This window comes from Sesamum indicum, linkage group LG6 (assembly GCF_000512975.1).
Source record: "Sesamum indicum cultivar Zhongzhi No. 13 linkage group LG6, S_indicum_v1.0, whole genome shotgun sequence".
Lineage (NCBI taxonomy): Eukaryota > Viridiplantae > Streptophyta > Magnoliopsida > Lamiales > Pedaliaceae > Sesamum > Sesamum indicum.
In genome coordinates, this window is record NC_026150.1 from 18,050,897 (window position 1) to 18,071,730 (window position 20,834).

General features: G+C 35.9%; 4 protein-coding genes and 1 pseudogene across 8 annotated transcripts; 2 read left to right on the forward strand and 3 right to left on the reverse strand.

The window, feature by feature from the left end:
• On the forward strand, window positions 616-2,217 carry LOC105164874 (DNA-directed RNA polymerase III subunit RPC6-like). 2 transcript variants are annotated; one of them, XM_020694961.1, is made up of 2 exons: window positions 616-850; window positions 1,489-2,217. In XM_020694961.1, exon 2 carries the CDS (start codon window positions 1,491-1,493, stop codon window positions 2,208-2,210), a length of 720 nt encoding a protein of 239 aa, XP_020550620.1. In that variant the 5' UTR covers window positions 616-850; window positions 1,489-1,490; the 3' UTR covers window positions 2,211-2,217. The 2 variants fall into 2 exon arrangements, with proteins under 2 accessions (XP_020550620.1, XP_020550621.1); XM_020694962.1 differs by lacking the exon at window positions 616-850 and adding an exon at window positions 966-1,074.
• LOC105164875 (L10-interacting MYB domain-containing protein) lies at window positions 2,563-8,250 on the reverse strand. 3 transcript variants are annotated; one of them, XM_011083684.2, is made up of 9 exons: window positions 8,139-8,250; window positions 6,505-6,844; window positions 6,285-6,435; window positions 5,556-5,890; window positions 5,332-5,482; window positions 4,555-4,865; window positions 4,333-4,483; window positions 3,603-3,940; window positions 2,563-3,432 (listed from the first exon to the last, which is right to left on the reverse strand). In XM_011083684.2, the coding sequence occupies exons 2-9, from the start codon at window positions 6,835-6,837 to the stop codon at window positions 2,914-2,916; spliced, it is 2,289 nt and encodes a 762-aa protein (XP_011081986.1). In that variant the 5' UTR covers window positions 6,838-6,844; window positions 8,139-8,250; the 3' UTR covers window positions 2,563-2,913. The 3 variants fall into 3 exon arrangements, with proteins under 3 accessions (XP_011081986.1, XP_011081987.1, XP_020550728.1); XM_011083685.2 differs by lacking the exon at window positions 8,139-8,250 and adding an exon at window positions 7,235-8,107; XM_020695069.1 differs by having other exon boundaries at window positions 3,200-3,455.
• Window positions 9,110-12,666, reverse strand: LOC105164877 (probable folate-biopterin transporter 2). 2 transcript variants are annotated; one of them, XM_011083686.2, is made up of 5 exons: window positions 11,933-12,666; window positions 10,932-11,191; window positions 10,732-10,827; window positions 10,487-10,657; window positions 9,110-9,911 (listed from the first exon to the last, which is right to left on the reverse strand). In XM_011083686.2, the coding sequence occupies exons 1-5, from the start codon at window positions 12,303-12,305 to the stop codon at window positions 9,312-9,314; spliced, it is 1,500 nt and encodes a 499-aa protein (XP_011081988.1). In that variant the 5' UTR covers window positions 12,306-12,666; the 3' UTR covers window positions 9,110-9,311. The 2 variants fall into 2 exon arrangements, with proteins under 2 accessions (XP_011081988.1, XP_020550742.1); XM_020695083.1 differs by having other exon boundaries at window positions 11,965-12,134.
• Window positions 14,530-17,108, forward strand: LOC110012131 (mediator of RNA polymerase II transcription subunit 30-like). The gene is made up of 4 exons (XM_020694560.1): window positions 14,530-15,126; window positions 16,269-16,361; window positions 16,574-16,727; window positions 16,804-17,108. The coding sequence occupies exons 1-3, from the start codon at window positions 14,659-14,661 to the stop codon at window positions 16,670-16,672; spliced, it is 660 nt and encodes a 219-aa protein (XP_020550219.1). The 5' UTR covers window positions 14,530-14,658; the 3' UTR covers window positions 16,673-16,727; window positions 16,804-17,108.
• LOC105165081 lies at window positions 17,137-19,967 on the reverse strand (annotated as a pseudogene).

The window sequence follows — 20,834 nt, forward strand, 5'->3', positions numbered from 1 at the left end:
AGATGGGGGATAAATACATAATTAACTCTAAAAAGGTAAATAAATCACAAATAACATGTTTTAAGGAATTCTTTCCAAATCTAAGCGCTTCATTCCTGTTTCTCTTGCGGAAATCACTCGTTTTCCTTCTTCACCCGAGTTGACCACTCCACTGAGCGTGGGCACGCTTAGTTAATCCTGCAGAAATTGCATTGTAATCTCCTTTTTCCTTTTTGATGCCTTCAATTCCGATTTTAACTTGATTTTTGCCATCTTTGCCTCATATCTTACCTTTTGGCTGAATATGCAATAAAATCACATGATTATGAATGTTTTGGCTTAAAAAGGAAGATTAAATCGCTATAAAATCGTGACAATTAGAGAGTTATCACTTAAATCTTTCCTTATTTATATATCATTTTAAGATGAGAAAGAATAAAAAATTAATATTAAAAAATTAAAAATTATGCATACAGCACGAGGTGCATTTATATTTACTAGTTATTACTAAACATAATAGTAACAACTTAATGGTTATAATTTGAAAATTAGAGTTTTATAATATCAGTTTATCTCAAGATGTAAAACAAATAGAACATCATTATTAAAAATAAAAATAATAACAGTTTCCAAAAATCGAATCTAATGCCCTATTCTAACTCGTTAGCGCCTTTTCTTCGTTGGGCACAAGCAAACTTGAATCAAATTTGAATTCTTTTGTGGTTTTTCTTGATCTGGGCGATAGAACAACAAAATCTTCTCTGACATGGGCTCTCGATATCAAAGTCTATTTTTGTAGATTTACTCGAAAGTCTGATCTTTTGCACACCATAGCTACAGTGAGAAGACTGTAAACTATTTGAGCACAACGGTATTTCTTTCCCCAAATTCTGTGTTTTTGTTCTTCTTCACAAACTTGTAAATAGCACGATTTGTTATTATAAAATTATATTATAGTTGATATGTTCACGTGCATACAAGAAATAAATGGAATATCTATGGAGGGTTTGCCTATGTCGACCGGAATTATTGAAATTCCCGTCATTTGTGGGATGGTGGTATTTGCTTAAATTACTACAATTATTGCTGAAGTAGGTAAAGATTATTTCGGGAAAATATTAGTGAATCGCTGAAATAAATGCTGAAGATTGCTGCAATATTGTTGAACCTACTAATGTTTAAATAATTGCTAAATGCTATCTGCTTGATTGTTATCTCAATTCCTAAATTGTTGAATTTTGGTCCAATTGCTAAATTTTGTTTGTGTTCTATGTTTGCTACAAGCCACTACAGGTTAGAAGCTTATCAGATATCTTTTATATTTCTGGAAAAGTATTTTGTGAGAAATGTTTGAAGTTGAAGACTTTTTACAAATTTGATATTATTGTCTTACTTTTTGATGTTCTTGAAGAGTTATGTTTCTTTTTAATGATTTTCTTTTGTAGATTTTAAGAATTTAAGTGCTACAACGAGTTATTTCCTCCTGATATTAATAACCATTCTTGACAGGTATGAGTCGCTCACTTGTAAGTCCCTCCCTTAAGCGGAAACGACCGGAAACAGGTCCACCAGGTCTCATAGATGCTGAACGTGCAATCCTCGATTCGATCAAAGGTAAAAAAGATTTGGGCAATTGGGCAAGAGACATCAAACAAGAGACGAAGCTCACTGATCATGTTGTCAATAAATCACTCAAGTCATTGTTGGCCAAGAAATTGATCAAAGAGGTGGTAAACATTCAAAACAAGGGAAAGAAACATTACATGTCAGTTGAGTTTGAACCTTCTAAGGAAATAAGTGGAGGTGAATGGTACGTTGATGGGAACCTCGACAAAGAACTTATAAATATACTTAAACAGTTGTGCCTTAGGTATCTACGTGTGCAGAAGGTTGCTATTTTGGAGGGAGTCCACAATGATCTGAAGAAGAATCGAGTGGTGACATTTGAAATTTCTTGCCAACAAGTTGGAGAAATATTGAATTCGATGGTTTTAGACAATGATATCATAGAGGTGAAGAGCACTGGATTAGGAGATTATCATTCAATTCCTATTGGAACAATTTGTTATAGATTTGCGAATGGAGCAGGGGCCGGAAAGGGTCCAAGGTTAGGAGCATTTGCTACGGTCCGTTTTGGTGCTTGTCCCCGAATTAGTTTGTGCACACCTGATGGGGTTATCTCCCCTAGTACTTGTGTGTATTACACCAAATGGTTAAACATTGATTTTTGACAGCTTAGTGTGATTCTTTTTGGGAAATTTCAGTTAACAATGGCAAGTTTTCTTCAAGTTATATGTTGTTTGTTTAGATTTAATTTACTGATTCGCTGTATAGTGGTATGCTACCTATCCTTCAGAAGTTTTCTTTTGGCATAAATTCGCTGCCGTCTTTTACCAGTTAAAACAAGTAATAAGGTAAATTGGCCAAGTTGGAAACAGTCTGGTTTAGAATGTCCTTGGCCTTTGGCTGCCTGTATTCATCTTTATACACTTGACAACGTAGAAGATTTGCAGCAAGTAATGTGGTAAACAAACCACTGCCTGGAAATGTTTGTGAAAAGTAAAAATTTGTTGTTTTGGTAGGTGAAAAATGAGATACCAAATCTGAATATTAACCACTTTTTGAACAATAAGTTCACGTACAACTGCAGTGAGTAACTTCTTACATGCATAGCAAGTTATGCAGCTACCTGCTACGAAACATAGTTAATATGCAAAAACCTCAGATCAGCAGAAACTGCTAATAAAGAGGACAAAACTTTCCATGCATGCATAATTCTGCTCTACAAAGTTAGTCTGCGGCTTCAGTAAAGTTCAGAAATGCAGAAACTGCTAATAGAGAGGACAAAACTTTCCATGCATGCATAATTCTGTTCTACAAAGTTAGTCTGCGGCTTCAGCAAAGTTCAGAAATGCAGAAGGCCAAGATTGAAACTCAAGAGCGTCCAAGCTTTCTGAGCAACCACTTCTTCCTGAGAGTAGCATCCAATGCCAAAAATGTCTTTGCCTTCCTCTCATCCTCCAATAGATCACAACCTTCCAATAAAGGCTCGTCATCTATATCAGATATGGCTTGGAGTGCATCAATGGCACTCTCTATTGCAAAATACTTATTCCCTGCTTCCTTATTGACCAACTCTGTTGCCATGCTCGTGACGTTGGTATAGGTCCCTTGAGCCTTTTTCTTGCCAGTTTTTTGTGCCTTGTTACAAGATTCCAAAGATGTTGATGCTGTGCGCTTTCTCACTTGATCGTATATCTCCGTTTCCAGCAACGTAACTGGAAGATCTCCAGAGTATTTGTCAACTTTCATATCTACAGGATGTTGATCAAGTTCCATAACCATTTCAGAGCTTGCTTTTACATCAACTAAGTCAGCTGGTCCAAAAATAGCACATAACTCGCTGTAATATCTGACGACTTTATCTTTATATGAAACTGCCTCTGGATGCTCCTGCAGAAAACATTTTCTAAGTCCTTGTGACAAAAAGGACATTATTAGCAAGACGAGCAGAGTTTAAACAATGCAAACATACAATCTTCCTGTCATGTCATTCCCATGTGATTGATCGAAAGCAATTTCGGTTATGGATATGATATTTCATTTAAACAAATAACGCATACCTTAGCATATGATTCCCATGTATCACTGTCACCTACAATCGTATGCGAAGCTTCATCCCACAAGAATCCTTCTTCATTTAGGAGGTTGCTGATCTCAATATACTGTTTCATCAAGCTCAAATAACGATTTTCTAGAATATGCTGCTCATACTGCAAGCCGAATTTTTCTTTAAATGAAAGCGTCATGTGAGCCCAAGCTTGCTCACCAAACTCATTATCGATCTTATTACCATGGAGTACCTGCTCCAACATAAGATCAACAAAATATTGTTCCATAGGATACGACCAATCTGTTATGGGATCTGCACCAGCATGGGATTCTTCTCGCTTGCCGTTACCTATTGGAGGGTGAAAAAATATGTAGAGATGAAAGATCCTTTTCACGCTGAAACTGATAAAAATGCTTTAATGGATGGATCCGGTGATGAAACAGAGGTTTTGACGAAATTCACATATCCTCTTGTTTCCTTGATTTACTTGTCCTACAAAAACACTGAAAGATATTTCATTCTGTTACTAGAGCAGTTTGGAGCTGTCTAAAAGTTGACATGAATTCTCTTTTTTGCTAAATCCTTTAGAAAATACAACACCTTGGTTGAATCAGGACCAACATGGCACAAACTACATGTCACAGGCCTCGTGGCATAGTATGACATACACAATTTTTTTCTCCACCTTAACTATGAGTTCAAACAAATTTTGAACTTGTGAATCTGAAATGAACATGTACCTATTTTCATACAAAAAGTTCCAACAGCTGGATCTGTGCTGCCAACCAAACAGCTGTACGATCCATCAAACTTATCTTGTCCATATATGACGCATAATTTGTGATAACAGGGCACAGTTTTAACTCTGTATGATCGGGCATCTGGATGTGCCTGCAAATATTGTATGTGACTAAAAGAAAACAAAAGAATATTGACAAAAACCCGGTAAAAGTAGAAGTAACCTTAATATAAGCATCCCAAACATGATCTTCAGCTGTTAACATCTCTCGGCCTTCATCCCATGAAAAACCTTTATGCTGTAGAAGGATCCTAACATCATTGTATTGCTTCCTGAAATGCTTGTATCTATTCTTCAGAACTTCCCTATCATGATGAGAATTAAAGTTTGCATTAAATGACTCAACCATGTCATTCCAGGCTTGGGTGATAAATGACGGTCCAATTCGATTTCCTCCATGCACTTGATCGAGCATCAAATCAATAAAAAACCGGTCCATTGGTGGAGTCCAATATGTTCTAGAACGTTCGCTGCCTGCAAATTTATAGATCGTAGATAGAGATCAGTAATAAGAAGGTAAAACAGAGTTCAGCAAACATATAATAACAACAAAAATCAAATCCAGTTCAGACATCAGCAGAAATTCGAAGTTATTTCTTGAATCATCACCTAAGCATTGTATGCTAAGTTTTTCTCCAGTATAATTATCAGATGCAAGCCTAGAACTTCCAGATGGTTCCCTAGAAAAACCAACTCGCTGTGACATTAGTGTCATTACTTGCATATAACATTAGTATGGTTGAAATGTTGACCTACTGGCATGTGAATTTAGCTTCCAATATATTTTCTCATGATTTTTCTATCGCTCAGAATCTGGAGGTCTTAAATCACTGGACATTACAGCACCATGACGTATAATAATTCTAACCAAAAACTATGATGTACTGATAAACAACTGTCACTTTTTTTCATGATTTCAAGTAGAGAAAATTGAACAAACCGGCTTTTGCAACTACAGCTTCACTTTTAATGTCTTTGTCTTGATGGCAATCAATCTGGCTTTCCTTACTGGTCATTTCCCCAAATATCAGTGCCAGATTGTTATAGCCCGGAAAGACTTTGGCTCTATATGATCGAGCATGAGGGTGTGCCTACATTCATCATGTAAATTCCTTGAACAACAAATAGAAACAAATAACTGCATTTTGAGTAGAACTGGTATACCTTCATATAAGCATCCCAAACATTGTTATGAGCAACCACCATTTCCTGTTTCTCATCCCAGACAAAACCTTTTTGTTTGACCAATGTCATTAAATCACAATAATATTTCCACAATTTTTTGTATCTGTGTCTCAGAACTCTTTTATTATATTCAGAGCTGAATTTGGCATTAAACAATGCGAGCATTTCCGTCCAGGCTTGTTTTGTGAAAGTACTGTCAAGCTTGTTGCCTCTTTCTTGCTGTTTCAGCATCAACTCAATAAAGTACTGGTCCATGTCTGGCGTCCAATCCGTTCTCGAACTAGTTGAAGAGGCTAAATTACTATTACGTTCACCTGTCAAGACAAAGTTTACTCTTAGCTATTCAATAAGCAATCACATTTTGTTTATGAAGAAACTTCATTAGCCATAAGCTAATGACAATAATAACTTCTATCATCATTCCCTAGGCTGAGCAGTGAGATAGATTAGCTAACAGCTCTGCTTCTTTAAAAGCTAGATGAATCATCACTGGACCTCAATGAGAACAAAAATCTTATCATATCATATGGCCATAAGAGCACCCTCTATTGAGACAACACAAAGCTCTAAATTTCTTAAGCTCTTCCTAACCAATAAAGTTGATATATTAGTTTAAAACCAACTAAGCCATATCAATGATTTTAAAGTAATAAACAGTGCTTGCTATTGTGACTTTAATCAAGTTGTGCAAGATGAAAATAGACAAACCCAAATGAGCCCCTGGGTTCTCATCCTCAAAATCTACATCATGGCTCGAACGGCTGTATCTTCCATCAGCAACAGTATACCCATATATCAAGCACAAATCATCAAAATTGAGCACTGATTTGGTTCTGTAAGGTCTTGCTTCTGGATTAATCTGCATGCAAGAAAAGATCAGGAACAGTATTGGAGATCAACATAAGGTAGACACTGCAAAGTAACTCACCTTAATATATGCCTCCCATACATAGTCATCAGCCACCACCATTTGCCGAGTTTCATCCCAAGAAAAACCCTTCTGGCCAAGGAGATTTTTAACATCGTTAAATAGTTTCCACAAATTTGTATAACGGCCTTTCAGTACATCTTTGTCGTATTGAGATCCAAACTTGGCATTAAAGACAGCCAGCATATCTGTCCAGGCTTGCTTGTTAAATGTATGCCCAATTCGATTCCCTCTATGAATATGCTCTAACATGAGATCCACAAAATACCGCTCCATTGTCGGTGTCCAGTATGTTCTGGAACAATGATTGCTTGAAAGGTTTTGCCCACTCATTTTTAATCTGCAGACCAAAAATTATGTGAACCGTATATCCATAGAAAGGAAATGTGATTCAATGAAGCGAAACAACAAATGAGGCAGAAAAACTAATTAGATCAATTAACACTACAACAAACAACACAATCAAAAGAATTATCCTATTAGTGGAATGAGCCAAGAGGAACCTGTTACCGTATCCATTAATTTATCTGCCAGGGGGGATGAGAAACAAAATGGCATGATATTTAACTAGAGTGCATTTGCAAGTATAATTTCTCATTCATTAGTTAACATATGATATTTTGCCATCCAGATTCGAACTATAATTTCAAATTCACACATAAGATAATGAAGACAGCGAGTGTTAATCATAAAATTGAAACAATGAAACCGTTGTGTATGTACGAGATACCACATTTATCTCTGTCCATATTTATGCTGCTACAGTTTAAAAGGTTCCAGAATGAACTGAAACCAAAAGGAATGGTGAATTGCATAACTCTTGCAACAGTCAGAGGTGCTCTTTGGCTTCTCAGGGAAACCTCAAAAACGTTTAAAGGACCAAATTCTATGATGTGCAAGCCGGACAACATCATTCCTGAGTTCAGCACAGAAATTTTCCAAACAATATTTCCTTTTCTTGAGAATCTGTGTCATCAAACTTGATCCAAAACATTTTTTCTCCGACTGATGGAATATGATTCTGAAGACATACGATGCAGAGACCTTTTCCATGGCAACAATTCCACGTTATACAGCCCGTATCCACAACAGTAGATACATGCACTCTTTCATCTTTTAAAAATACCGACGTTAGTAGTACCCAAATTACCAACGTACTTCAAATCTCAATTCCTAAAGAAAAAGGGATAATTGCAGTACCATCTAATTCCTTCTGCATGTTCATGCCAAAATTCCACTAGAGTTCACTAATGTCTTAACCCCAATAATAAATCATAGGGAAATGTCCTAAAAAAATCAAATCTTTTCACCACGATTGAAGGCTAATGCACGAATGCACACAAAAACCGAGCTGGGTTCCGAGATTGCTCATTCATTGCCATTATTCAGAAAAGAACCAAGGTACTTCCACATGAATTCACGCTAAAAAGTATCAAAACTCAAAAGGGTTTCAAGATTTTCTTTCCCCTCATTGACTTTAAAGTAGAACTGTTAAAATTTAAGTTCTTGAAAACCAGTAATAAAATGAAAGATGAGCACATAAAAGCATAATTTTGACAGAGGGAATATATAAACAAATAAAAAAATAGTAAAATTCAAAGAGATGGATCGTGGAATGGAGGTACATTGTTTACCTGCTGTTTGGTTTGGGGCATAAAGGAGAAGAATGTCAATGGGGGAGCGATTGGTCAGGAGAGAAACCCTACTCCCGAATAAGGCTAACTTTGTCAAACACCCTTGTGTGGGTATAGACTACTACCTATTCCTTTGGGGAAAATTAATTAATTTAATTAAAAGAACTAAAACAAATATCCCAATAATTAAGGTTGAGACCTATGATGCGTATAAAATATCATTTCATTATATTAATGTATCAATAGATATTTTAAAATTTTGATATAATAATATAATTATTACTTTTATCTAAAAATATTCTTATAAAATCTTTATTCAAGTCCAATCAATGGAAAATAAAAGGAGGGTTGAGCATGGCTTCATGGGAATAAATATTTTTTAAAGTATTTTTACTTATAAAAACGATAAATATAATATATACAAATAGAGTAGATAAACATCACTATATTTTTTACCTTATTTATACTATTATAAAAGAAAATTTTGAATACCCAAATTTACTCTTTATTTCATTTATTCCCTTTAATAAAATTTGGTCAAATTAGTAATTTTAATATTTTTTTAATAATTTTATAATTTTATTTTTTTCTCTTAACTGTCGCCTATTGCACAACTCTCGCAACTTACTTTTTCACATTTATTATAATTTGTTCTTTTTACAAATTTTTTTATTCTTATCATATCACACCAATATTCTTTTTATATGCTTGTAAGAACCGCGTGCGACGATACTATAAGTACAAAATGAGAATGTTAATGACGGATCAAATTAAAATTTTATGCAATTTGGTTTTATCGATATCAATATTTTTCGCTCAAATCCTAAAAGAATGAAGTCAGATGTAAATATCGTATTTTTGAAAGGGGTGTAAGGTGTAATTTTAGAAAAAGAAATTGAGAAAAAATGTAATTTGACATTGTTTGTGAGGTCAAAGTATAATTAAACCCATATATTAGTTAGTGAATACACAATAACAATTTCAAGGGAATAAGCAATATATATTCCTTTAAATTTGAATGGTGTCCAACAAAATTGAAGTGTGTGTTTCAAAATGTATAACCAAATGAAAGAATAAAATGGCCTAACATGATATGATCATTCTCTTCTTAGATCTGTAGCTTAGGTTTCACCAACTTCAGTACTCTTATGAGGTTGAAAATATACAACAAATCTATCTACCGTCCATGCTCTCGACCAGCGCAACGAGCTCCACATTGTCAGGAGCTCGAGTTTCAGCAACCTCCTTTGAATTCAAAACTTCGTCCGGAAGAATAGAAGCATTCGGATCTGTTCTCGGAACCAAAAATAGCAGAAAAAGTGGGCTGATCCGCAGGACGTTCCGTATCAAAATGGCGAGCCAGAAATTACCAAATTCTGTCCTTGTAACGTTCAGAATATGAAGTAACAAGCCTCCTAACCATGATGAAGTGAGAAGTCCTGCGTTATCAATCGACATGAGCAAGGCAAAGAAGGTGCCTTCAATGCCAGGTGGGCAGAGCTTTGAGCTTAGGACAAGAAGTGGCATCCATTTCAGCCGGCCGATCATTTGGGACACACTTGCATCGATCACCACAAAGAAATAATCAGGTATCATGAGGTTTAAGTTCCAGCGGAGCACAAGCACCAAATCGAGCATTCCAGAGAGACATGATAGTATCTGAGCCCAGAAGAGTAGATCGCGGAAGGGGTAGTCCTTTAAGCCGTATTGATATAATATCGCCCCAAGAAGAGAGCCGATGGAGCCAATTGCCATGACATAACCTATTATTTCCTGCATTAACAACATGGATTATGACAATTAGTCGTAGCATCTCGAGAAGGTATTATGACGTTTTGTCCACAAACCGATACAAATTTTGCAACTTACCATAAGCCCTTTTGATATTTATACATCACTAATATTGTACGAATGAAGAAATTGGCGAGGGAGCAAAGTTTATATAAATTTACTTCTCACACAGACACAACAAAAGAAGTTGCGTATTTTTTCTGCATTTATAGGTCAAGCATAATCAAAAAGCTGAAACATAATATTTTTGAATATGCACAAACATGAACACTTGTAAAGGCAGAACATGATTTTCAATTCCTCTCCCAGAAGGCTCAATCATCGATTAACAACCTGATCCAAATGATTTCATGTTAATGATTAAACAAACAACAGCAAATCATATAGACAACAGTTAACAGCCAACACGACAGTGGAATAAAATGGCTTAATTCCCTTCTTTACTTTGTTTTGCAGTTCATCACACAGTTTGTTGTTCTTACAAAGTAATGGAAATATCATGGATCACTTGGTTCTAAGTAATGCGAAGATCAGCTGAGAATTCAGACCAGATTTACCTTAGAAAACGATGGACCAGCCTCTGAATCTGTGGCCCAGTAGAACATCCCCTCAGAGATGTTTAGACTCAACGAAAAGGACAAATACATATACAAACACGGCCTCCACACATCTGGGCATTTCAATGTCTTCCACATAGCTTTACCGGCATTTAGAAAGCTCTGGTTGATCTGAAACCGGAAACTGAAATTAGAATTTCAGTTTGTTCTTATAATCCGGAATATGGAATAGGAAGGTGCGATACCTGTTCATAAGCAAAGCTGGATGTCCGAGGTTCCTTGAGCAAAATACCAACTATGAAGACGAGCCCAGCTGGTATTGTCAACAAGCCATAGACCCCCTTATTCATAGAGAAGTATAAAAAGTGTAAAACAATTGCATTTTCAGAAGCTTGTAATTTCTAAAATGAAGAGGATTTTATCGAAAACAATGGAAAGAACTAACCTGGGGACCTATTAAGTGAACAAAGATACCGCTGAAAGAAAATCCCACAAGCGCGCCTATTGAAGAGCTCAATGCGCATAAGCTTTGCATGTCAGCTGCTAGGGAAGGATGACTGCCGCTTTTCTGTGCCACACAAGCATCAACAGTTACATCTGCAATGGCAACACTGGCACTCCCGGCTGTCAATGCAAGTAATGCTAATACTATATGTAGCTCCTTGTGCAATGATAAGAAAAGCATAGCTATGACTCCAAGGGAACCTGGAAAATAAAATTTACCACAGCAAAATGGAATACTCGTGAGTTATTTCCACAACCATTATAATGTGCAACTGTGAAACAATCATTTACAAAAGAAACCATGTATAATGGCAGTCAATTATAAGGCACTTTCAGAGGGATAAAATCTAAAATTTCTGGAGGACAATGAAAGGGAAGATTAATACTTTGTTTTTCCAAGAAATCTCCGTCAGTAGTATTTCCTAACGACTGCACAGAGAATTCTATTTCTTTCCGTTGCTTGATGCATTGCTGACTGAAAAATGTGCAATAATTCAGAATTTTCAACAGTTTGTTTTAGTTGTTAATTCAGTTGAATCTATGACCTGCACATCACTTACATCATTACATAAGATGAAGATGGACATTTTCAGCTCTACCAAGTTAATTTATGGGTTGCCAAGTTCATAATTTCAGCTGACAAAGTGTCCAAAAGAACATTCTGATTAGCATTCTCCCCATTTTAAGAGACATTATGAGTAAGGATTACAGGATCATACAAGATAGGAAATTTAGATGGCATCAAGAGGAATCTGTTTTACTACATCAATCACTAACTAAACTTTACTACCTAAATTACAAATTACCATAAATAAGCAACCTAGTACCAGAAACATACCTAAGTGCACAAGTGTAAGATTATTAAAGGCAATAAAGAACAACTAAAGTAGCACAATGAAACCTCAATTATACAACTAAACTAAAGCTATTAGACATTTTTACCAGCAAAAACAAAATAAGGTCTCCGTTGATACCCCGAAATCGGAACAACATCGGTGAGAAGACCCCAGAGTGGTTTCACAATCCAAGGAATTGAAGTGATTCCAGAGTAAACCTGAGCCTCAGAAGGCTGCACTTTCTGCACATCCTTCATGTAATACTCTGTGCCAACCCTTGCAAGAGCTCCCCCAAGTCCTTGGCTCATACCGTACACGATTATTACCCCAAATACAAAGCTCCAATGCAATTCCTTTGCAAGCATTTTAAACCAATAAACTGGAGCACAACAAGAGCTCCGGATCCCGTTCTTGGGCTGCTGCTCATTCTCTTGCACTTCATCGCTATGAGTTGGGAGTCTCTCCTCCTCCCCCATCATTTACCCTTCCAAGAAACCAATAACTATAAGCGCCCAGCTGAAAAATCTGCAGCTTCTGACCAGATTTATGAAGGGACAGAGAGAAGTCAACTTTAAGACAGATGTAGATCTTGATTTCTCTCAAACCAATACAAGATCAAAACGGGTCTCAATCTCAAGCAGGTTCTTGGTTTCTGGTGGAAAACTGTTGAATTCAAGTCTCAACAATCTTGCTCAAAGCCGATGTTCCTCCAAGTTGTCCGAGAAAAATAGGAACTTTTGAGTCTGATGACTATGTTTCGGCCAAATGCTCATTGGTCAGAAGGTGTTAGTTCAAGATTTTCTCTTTTTTCTCCATCCCCCACCATGTGTAGAATAATGTCAAAATTATATAAACTAGGAGGGGAACTTCCAAGGCAGCAGCTAGCTAGATGACTTTTATTGAATGGTACGAAATTAAATGGTTTATTTAATCAGCTTTTCCACTAATTTGGATAGGAATATGAAGTAATCTTATGCTACTACCATATAATAATCAAGATTATTTAATTACTGGTTTATTCAAGAAAATCAAAGATTAGCCATAATGATTTATGATCCTAACATTTAAATCCAAGAAAAGGGCTAAAGAGATAACTTAGGATGCAAGAACAGGTCCCTTTTTACAGTACACATTTCCCTTTCCGAGTTTCCCTTGTTTGTAGTAAAACATATTCTTGATCATAATTTTTTTAATTTTTTTTTTGTTTATAACAAATAAAAAAGAGACACTTTATAGACCCATAAGAGAGAATTGTGCCAGGTGGATCCGTGAAAATCTCTATAGCTGACTTGCTATTACCAACATTCAAAAACTAATTATATGTGTGAATCAATACACAAGTCAAGACATACGTTTAATTGCATTACATACCTTAGCAATAATTTGAACTCAACACCGTGAGTGTGGCAATCTTTAAACTTTGACGATTAGGACATAAGAACCAGTTATATTCTTTTTTTATTAGTAATAGAGGTGGTTGCACCTACGTTATTTGTAAATATCAAATTTGGTATAGTTGTCATAAGATACAGATACAACAAATTGCAGATATTTTGATATTTTAATTGATTAAAGTAGGATGGTCTTTTTTCTTCTTTTTAATTGAATAAACAAGAAGACGTGTCCCTTTGTTTATTTTGTTTATTCGGGGAAATAACAAGAAGACAGACTTTTTGTTATTGTTCGCACAAACATGTGAAATCAATGTATAAATCATGGCACCCATGTCTGAATGAGCCTACTTATAATGGAGTAAAATTTATTTTAATTTTTAATTTTTGATTTAATTTTAAAATATTTTTTATTTTTTAACTCATTGTAAATTATCTCTTTGGTGGGTAATTTTTCTCATATTATTCTTATAGTAACTCTTTTTTTTTTACAAAAAAAATTACTTTAGTCTCTCAATTTTTATTTTTAATTGTAATTTGATACACCCCTCATAAAATTTAAAAATATAACTGTTGTAATTGAAAAATTTTACCATATGATAATTATTTAGATAATAACCTAAGCAATGCCACATAATTAAAATTATTCTGAATTTAATAAACTTCTTGAAATTTTTGAATAAAAAATCTATTAAAATTATAACATAAATAAGAAAATGAATATAGCAATTAAAATCTTGAAGAATGGGGCATAAAACCCCTTACAATAGAGTGCCTAATCGAAGTAAATGTTTAAAACATAATTATATAGATAGACCTACTCGAGTGAGATGACATAGATTTTTTTATTTTTAAATAGCATATAGCTTTTGAATTTTTTTGATTCATAAAGTTATCCTCACACTCTTTTATCTATATATATACATAAATAATCTCAAAACCATTTTTATTTAAAATAATTGTAATTTTTTATTTAAATTTTTTTTATCTCCCACTTATTTATTCAAATTATTTTTTATTTGAAAAGTGCAAGAAGTTCATTACATTTACAAAAATTATGTTTATATATATATTATTGGTCAAGTTATTATTTAAATAATTATCCAACTGTAAATACTTTTAATTAAAAATGCTTATAATTTCTAAAATTTATGTGCAAAAAAACAAATTGCAATTGGAAATAAAAGACGGGGAATTAAAATATACTTTTGTAAAAAAATAAAATAAAAATTATAGAAGTAAATTTATAAAAGCAGAATAAATTAAATCCTGTGGCAAAATGCGGGTCTAATTCATGCAGAAGAAGGGGTTAGTCTATGATTGATGGGCCTAAGTAGCGAAAAATCAGGAGAGTCAGTTTTGATCTTATTGTTTCGAAAAAGGTAACAATGGCGACGGTCTAATATTTCCTCAGGCCAGCGGTTTCCTGGACGAACCAGTGATGGAAGACAAGCCCGCAACGCTGAGTTCCTCACCCACGTCCAGTAATTACACCACCAAAACCACACAAGAACTGGCCATTGATGGTCAAAAGCACCTGCAGGAAACAATCCAGGCTGCTTTATTGATCCTTTCCGCCATGAACGATGAGCTCTGCTATCCCAACCTCTGGTCCACCACCTCATCCACCGTGGCCGCCTCTTCCGCTCCTCCTAATACCGCCGCAACCACGAGTAATGCCGGTGGTGGGTCCACTAGTATGACCATAGGCCACCACTCTAATGTCGACGTATTATCAGACTCCTCTTCTGCGTCTTCATCTGCGTCGGCTGCTGCTTCGCAGTCTCATCCTCAACATCATAATAGCTTTGATATCGGCGCTGGGGCTCTCGACGAGGCTAGACTTCAGTACAAGTCCTCTGTTGCTGCTCTAAGGTCTGTGCTAATCACGATCTCCAATGCTAAGAAGGTATATTTCGCACTTAATTCTCAGAAAGTTCTTGCTTTCGTGTAATATCGTGTTTGTTATACGTCCTGTGTGTTGTTGTCTGATATGGAATTATGGGCTTCGCTAATTCTATCTTCTGTGGCTTCAGTGTGTTTTATTTGGTTCTTTTTCTTGGAATTGAATGATGACTGCTGGTGGGAAGGATATAGACTCATCTAAACAAGAGTATAAATCAAAGAGTTGGCCTTTCCTTGAATAAAAAGTGAAGTACTATGTTTAAGTAACACGCTGCATTTTAAGTTGGAGCTGCTATACATATATGTGGGAAATTTAGCATGTAATCGAACCATTTCAAACATTCATGCCAAACTTGTCGTGGGAACTCATAACAGATTGCTCTGGTGGTCAATAATTGATCTTTGCTTGAATTCGAAGCATCTCATGTGAAGAAAGAGAATGAGTTAATCTTATCATTTGACTCATTGCCTTTCAATGTCTCCCCTGTGTGCCAAGAATGATTTGGACCCTTATTCTATCATTTCCATCTTGTTGCTTTTGGTGTCAATTATTGAGGTTTATCTGATATGTCTGTTACATATGCTGCTGCAGAAGTCTAAACCTCTAACCTCGTTTTATCAAATGTTGACTGCTGTTATGTCTGATTGATTGCCAATTTCGTGATGCTTGGAGATAAACAGATTGATTTCTTGTCTAATTCTCTGATGTTATGATTTATACTCTAGAGCTCCAGTAGTCTCACGTATCTGTCCAAAATAGTGGTTCTGTCAGCAGCTGCTGTTTATTGCTATATGCTTGCAGAAAAGTGCTTGCAGGCATTCGGCATCTTACTTTGCCACACTTGGAAATTCCTGACCAAAATTTTTCTTGGTGTGTGAGTTTATGATATCTTCCTCGCATTTTGATCAGTAAGGACAAAGGAATATTTCAAGTCAGTAAATTTCTTTTCTTTATTTCTCCTGCAAAACTCTGACATCTGGTTTAGACTCCACTTCATGGACTCAACTGTGGCATTATTTTCTTACTGCTTCTATATGGTTGAAGAAAAGATAGAACCTTTTGTAGTTCATGCATGCAAGACTCAATTTGGATCAATCTATTTTTACTTGAGTTATTATAAATGATCATTTTTGTAAGTAAAATAGGGCAAAGTACACGAAGCAGTTCCAACAAGTAACTCACCAGCAGATCAAACGGAGATAGAGAAGCTTGAAGAGCAGGCCTCTGCCTTAAGAAAGGTATCAGTACTATTACTTGTGAAATTTACGGGAGGATGGGAGGTTGGTCTAGGTACTATTAAAGTGGCATAAGACCCAATGGAGACAAGCAAGGACGTCTGTTCTTATTAATTTGTCATATCATGATTCTTCTATTTTCTGTAGTATGTGCACTAAAGCGATTTTCATCTTCCATAAGCATTTACTAATATCCATTTTTGTTTAAACTTTAGGAACTTGCAGAAAAGAATAAATATCTCAGGCGTCTGATAGATCAGCTCCGTTGTCTTTTAATTGATATACATACATGGCAAAGCCCTTGTTTAGTATGAGAGTATCAATTCAAAATCAGGCTTTCTGATTTTATCATGGAAATGAAAGCACAAGGTATGCAACGCAGACTAAACCTTGTTCCTTTTCTGAAGCAAGCCTGATTATTGAGCATCCTTTGCCCATTGTGTAGGAGACAGTGGAGTGAAATATTTGAAGACTGAAGCATCTAATGACATCCAACATTAGTGTTACACAAGTGAACTCTGAATTGATACTGAAGTAGCAGCATAAGTCTTTGTTGTCACCTGATTATCATCTTGTTGATTGGTCGTGTCATGTATGAATTCAGTGCTTCTGTAAACCAAATCTGTCTTTTTTTGTTTGGATTTCTCTCATCTCATTCTGATCAGTGCTCACTTATAGTTGAATCCAGCAGGCAGCAGCTCATAGAAGGTTAATAGTTTTTCGGTTTTCTTGTAAAGTAAATTACATTGGAGAAAGCTGAAAATCTTGAATCAACATGCTCTTCTACAAGAACTTTTAACATATCTCTGGTCTAGCTGGTTGCAAGAGCAGGAAGTTCTGGGGTTTATAAATCAATGATTTCATATCCTCCATCATTTCTTGTGGAGAAGTGAATTCATCCCGACTTTGAGTATAAATAGTAAGCAATCTTGCTTGTCTTCCAAAAGACATCGTTGCACTCTCGGGGAACAATGCTTCCATTTGTTTGATAAACCATCTGGAGCAGTTTTCTCCTGTTAAATTCCACAATCTTTTTAATCTCCCAAATAGCATCCTCTTCTGGAGTTTCAACTTCTTCAGAGAGGTTAGTCTTTGCTGGCTGCATATTCCAGCTATATATATGTAGTCCGAGAATATTGTGTGGGAATTCTTGTACTGTTCATCCCTTCAGATAGTTTTATCATCAATGTAAACTGAAAGAAGAAAAGGAAAACATACTCGCGTACTAATTCGATAATACGGAGAGCTTCTTCTCTAGATCCATAAAGATTCAAATAATCATCCAAGCAAGTTACAAGAACAATAACTTGAGCAAAGGGCATACGAGCAGTAGATAATCCAGGATCGACAATAACCGCAGCTGACAGAAAATAAGAAACTAGTAATGCGTTCCTTACTTGATTTAATCCAACCTGCATTCAGCGTACCACCTTTTCTATATTGGCAGGAAATATGTTAGTTTCCTACTGTAATAAAACTTCATTTGCTCATGATCTATCATGGTGATATTATACCTCGCAATTTGCTGAAGTTCTTTTTGGTATTGATCTTGGGAAATACTGAAATCTTGCACAGAGAATTGGATAAAATCTTCATTATGAATTGTGGGGCACCTAAACACAAAAAGCCACATGGAGTAAAGATCATTGCAACAGCGATGTATGATTGACGCTAACGTTATCTAGATATTGCAATCATAAATTGGTATGTTTACATATATGCTGCTTTCAGAATTTGAACATTTTGAACGTCATATAGTTCAATGCTTCGTCTGTTTCCAACTCCATCTAGCGTACCATGAAAATTCTTCAAGTCATATGCCACCTTATAATTTCCAGAGGTAAAGTTATGCAAGTTACTCAGAAGAGCTGACACAATCATAAATCTTACCTATTCCGGTATGCTAATTAATTCTTATCCGTCACCTGTTTATGCAATCGCTTGTCCAGAATACTTCCGCTAGCAGCTGCTGCTTCAGAAAAGCACTAGTCCAAGCATGAAATTTTTTAAGAATGGCTTCTTCTTTGTATATCCTCATCTGTGAGGCTCTGAAGAGCTTAAGAACTGTGGTTACACCACTGTATTGTATGCCAACCATATTGAAGAAATGTTCTCTGTCAATAAATTATGCCAATTCATCTAAATCATGACGAGAAAGAAAAAATAATTAACTTGATTTCTCAAAGTATATCCATAAATCTGTAATGTCTCAAATTTTTCAATGGATGAAAAACCTGAAGAAACATTGTATCCTTTTGTTCGTAAAAGTCTAAATGCCATGGCCCGAGATCTCTTCTTCTTTCCCCTGCCAACACCTGTTAGTCAGAAACAGATTGTATGAGCAAGTAGCGCATTACAAATGTAAAACATACACGGTTTCAAACTCACCTGTACATTTCATCAAGAATACAGCCAATCTCATGTCCAAAATACCTACTTACTCCCACCTTTCCAGAGTGTCAACCACGCAGAGATGAGTGTATATAGCCATAGGATACATAGTGGGGACTAACAAAGAACAATCAATATAAACTTTATGAGTGAAGGTACATGTAATCAAAATTGCAGAACCAGGTATAAGATTTCCATGAAGTACCCCATCTGTCAAAAACTTTGAGAACCGAGATCAAATATTGAAAGCATTTATCATCATGCCAGTGAATCAAAGCAGCTGCAGTAGTAGCCGGTGAATTAAACAATGATCCGTTACTTGTTTGACGTGTCAATATCTCCTTCCAATGGCATGAATTTCCAAGTCCTTCAGCAACATATTCTAGGTTTTGGTTTAATCTGATAAGATCATTGCAGCAAACACTTGGATTAAAACTAAGTTACGTTTTCTTAGCACAGAAGAAGATTATGTGGAAGAGCAAAAAGCTACAAATTAACGAACCTAATTTCTGAATCTCGAAGGTGAAGTAATGAATCAACTAAAGTTGAGCTTAAGGGCAGAGTTAAATCTAGTTCCTTAGCATAGTTAATCATAGCAGGAAAGATAACACTGAATCCAACGGGAGAAAACTGATCTTTGCTACTAGCAGCCCAACCATTAGACCTGAGGAAGTCCAATCCTAGAAACAATATGACAAACAGGTCATTTAATATAGTAATCCGGAAAAAAATCTGTAAAGAAAATTTCACTATGTTTTTCTTGTAAGAGAGTGAAAGAGCATCCCGTTTACCCCTTTGGACCAGTTGCTGGCCTTCATTCCATTTGCGGAGAGCAAGCACGCACGCCAATGTGCATGAAAGGGAATCCTTCACCAGCAATGGATGCCCCGGATACTGCAAACCCCATGACCCGTCCGGATTCTGATTTTCCATTATCCAATCCAAACACTGCGGAAAACAGGGCTGCTTACCGCCGGAATATCCCCTGGCCGGCACCATCGCCACCCACGCCGTGTCATATGCCGACGGTGATATCTCCACCTTCCCATGGTTTAACCTCTCTCTAATTTTTTCCATGAAGTTTCCATCGGTCTGCAACTTACAATCCAAATGAGGAGCAGGTTCTTGCTCTGAGTCTGAGAGTAGTACATAAACGCCGAGACAGGTTGGCAGGGAGGCTTACCGCTGAAACATTGAGGTTGCGTTTGGCAACGATGACTGATCTGCCCAAGAATCCATGTCCTGGAAAAATTTAGCAACCAATTGATGCAGAATCCGGGAAGGCAGATTTTGAAATGTAGTCCAAAAACATTGACACCCAAACAACAAAAATATTGAAATTTAGTCCGAAAATATTGATTTTTTTACTAAAATTTTCATATACATACATATATATATATAGACGTAATCTTGAAATAGAATATGTTGAAAGAGACAAACACTCATGCAGTCCGTACCAGAGGTTTTTTCGCAGCTCTGGATACTGTGGCTTGACAGAGGAATAACCCTGAGTGTATATCCTCCTGACATTTTGCTCTTGCGGATCAAACACTGGAGTCTAAGAAGGGAGTGGGAGCGTGAAGCAGTATATATGGAGATTGCTGAAAATTTAGCAAATTTGATTCTTGGACACATAAGCCCTCTTCGTTACTAACAAGTTTATGAAGATTCGCAGTTAAATTTTTCAAGGAACAGATGTGTCAATTCGGACAATTTCGTAATGGCATCAGCATCATCAGGCACCTGCTCAAGTTGTGGAGAAAATAAATAAATGTACCATCGTGGTACGGACTCCGACATGTTGTTTTCTTTCTCCTGTTTCTTCAGGAGAGAATGGAGTTCCGTCCTTTTACCATATTTTCTTTCGTGTTATTTTACTTCATGCAACAGATTTGATTTTGATCAGAGTTTTTGGACTGATTTAAAATTCTAGTTACAGTTTACTTTTATCTTAATATGTATTTGATTGTTTCATATTTATATGCAGTCGTAGTTAATTAGTATTCATCACATTTTTCATTTTTAATTATAATAACAACTTGTTGAGGCTGCTTTCCAAAGCGCTTGAAGCATTCATTACTTGTA

Bases quoted from the DNA above. Each gene is read 5' to 3' on its own strand.
- LOC105164877 (XM_011083686.2), bottom strand. From the start codon at position 12,305: ATGATGGGGGAGGAGGAGAGACTCCCAACTCATAGCGATGAAGTGCAA. The intron at 11,192-11,932 runs GTAAAAATGTCT...TTTATTTTCCAG, and splicing joins ACCTTATTTTGTTTTTGCTG to GTTCCCTTGGAGTCATAGCT. The intron at 9,912-10,486 runs GTAAATCTGGTC...TTGTTAATGCAG, and splicing joins CTGGTCCATCGTTTTCTAAG to GAAATAATAGGTTATGTCAT.
- LOC105164874 (XM_020694961.1), top strand. From the start codon at position 1,491: ATGAGTCGCTCACTTGTAAGTCCCTCCCTTAAGCGGAAACGACCGGAA.
- LOC110012131 (XM_020694560.1), top strand. From the start codon at position 14,659: ATGGAAGACAAGCCCGCAACGCTGAGTTCCTCACCCACGTCCAGTAAT. The intron at 15,127-16,268 runs GTATATTTCGCA...TAAGTAAAATAG, and splicing joins CGATCTCCAATGCTAAGAAG to GGCAAAGTACACGAAGCAGT. The intron at 16,362-16,573 runs GTATCAGTACTA...TTTAAACTTTAG, and splicing joins AGGCCTCTGCCTTAAGAAAG to GAACTTGCAGAAAAGAATAA.
- LOC105164875 (XM_011083684.2), bottom strand. From the start codon at position 6,837: ATGAGTGGGCAAAACCTTTCAAGCAATCATTGTTCCAGAACATACTGG. The intron at 6,436-6,504 runs GTGAGTTACTTT...TCTTGCATGCAG, and splicing joins TATGGGAGGCATATATTAAG to ATTAATCCAGAAGCAAGACC. The intron at 3,433-3,602 runs GTATGCGTTATT...TGTTTTCTGCAG, and splicing joins CATGGGAATCATATGCTAAG to GAGCATCCAGAGGCAGTTTC.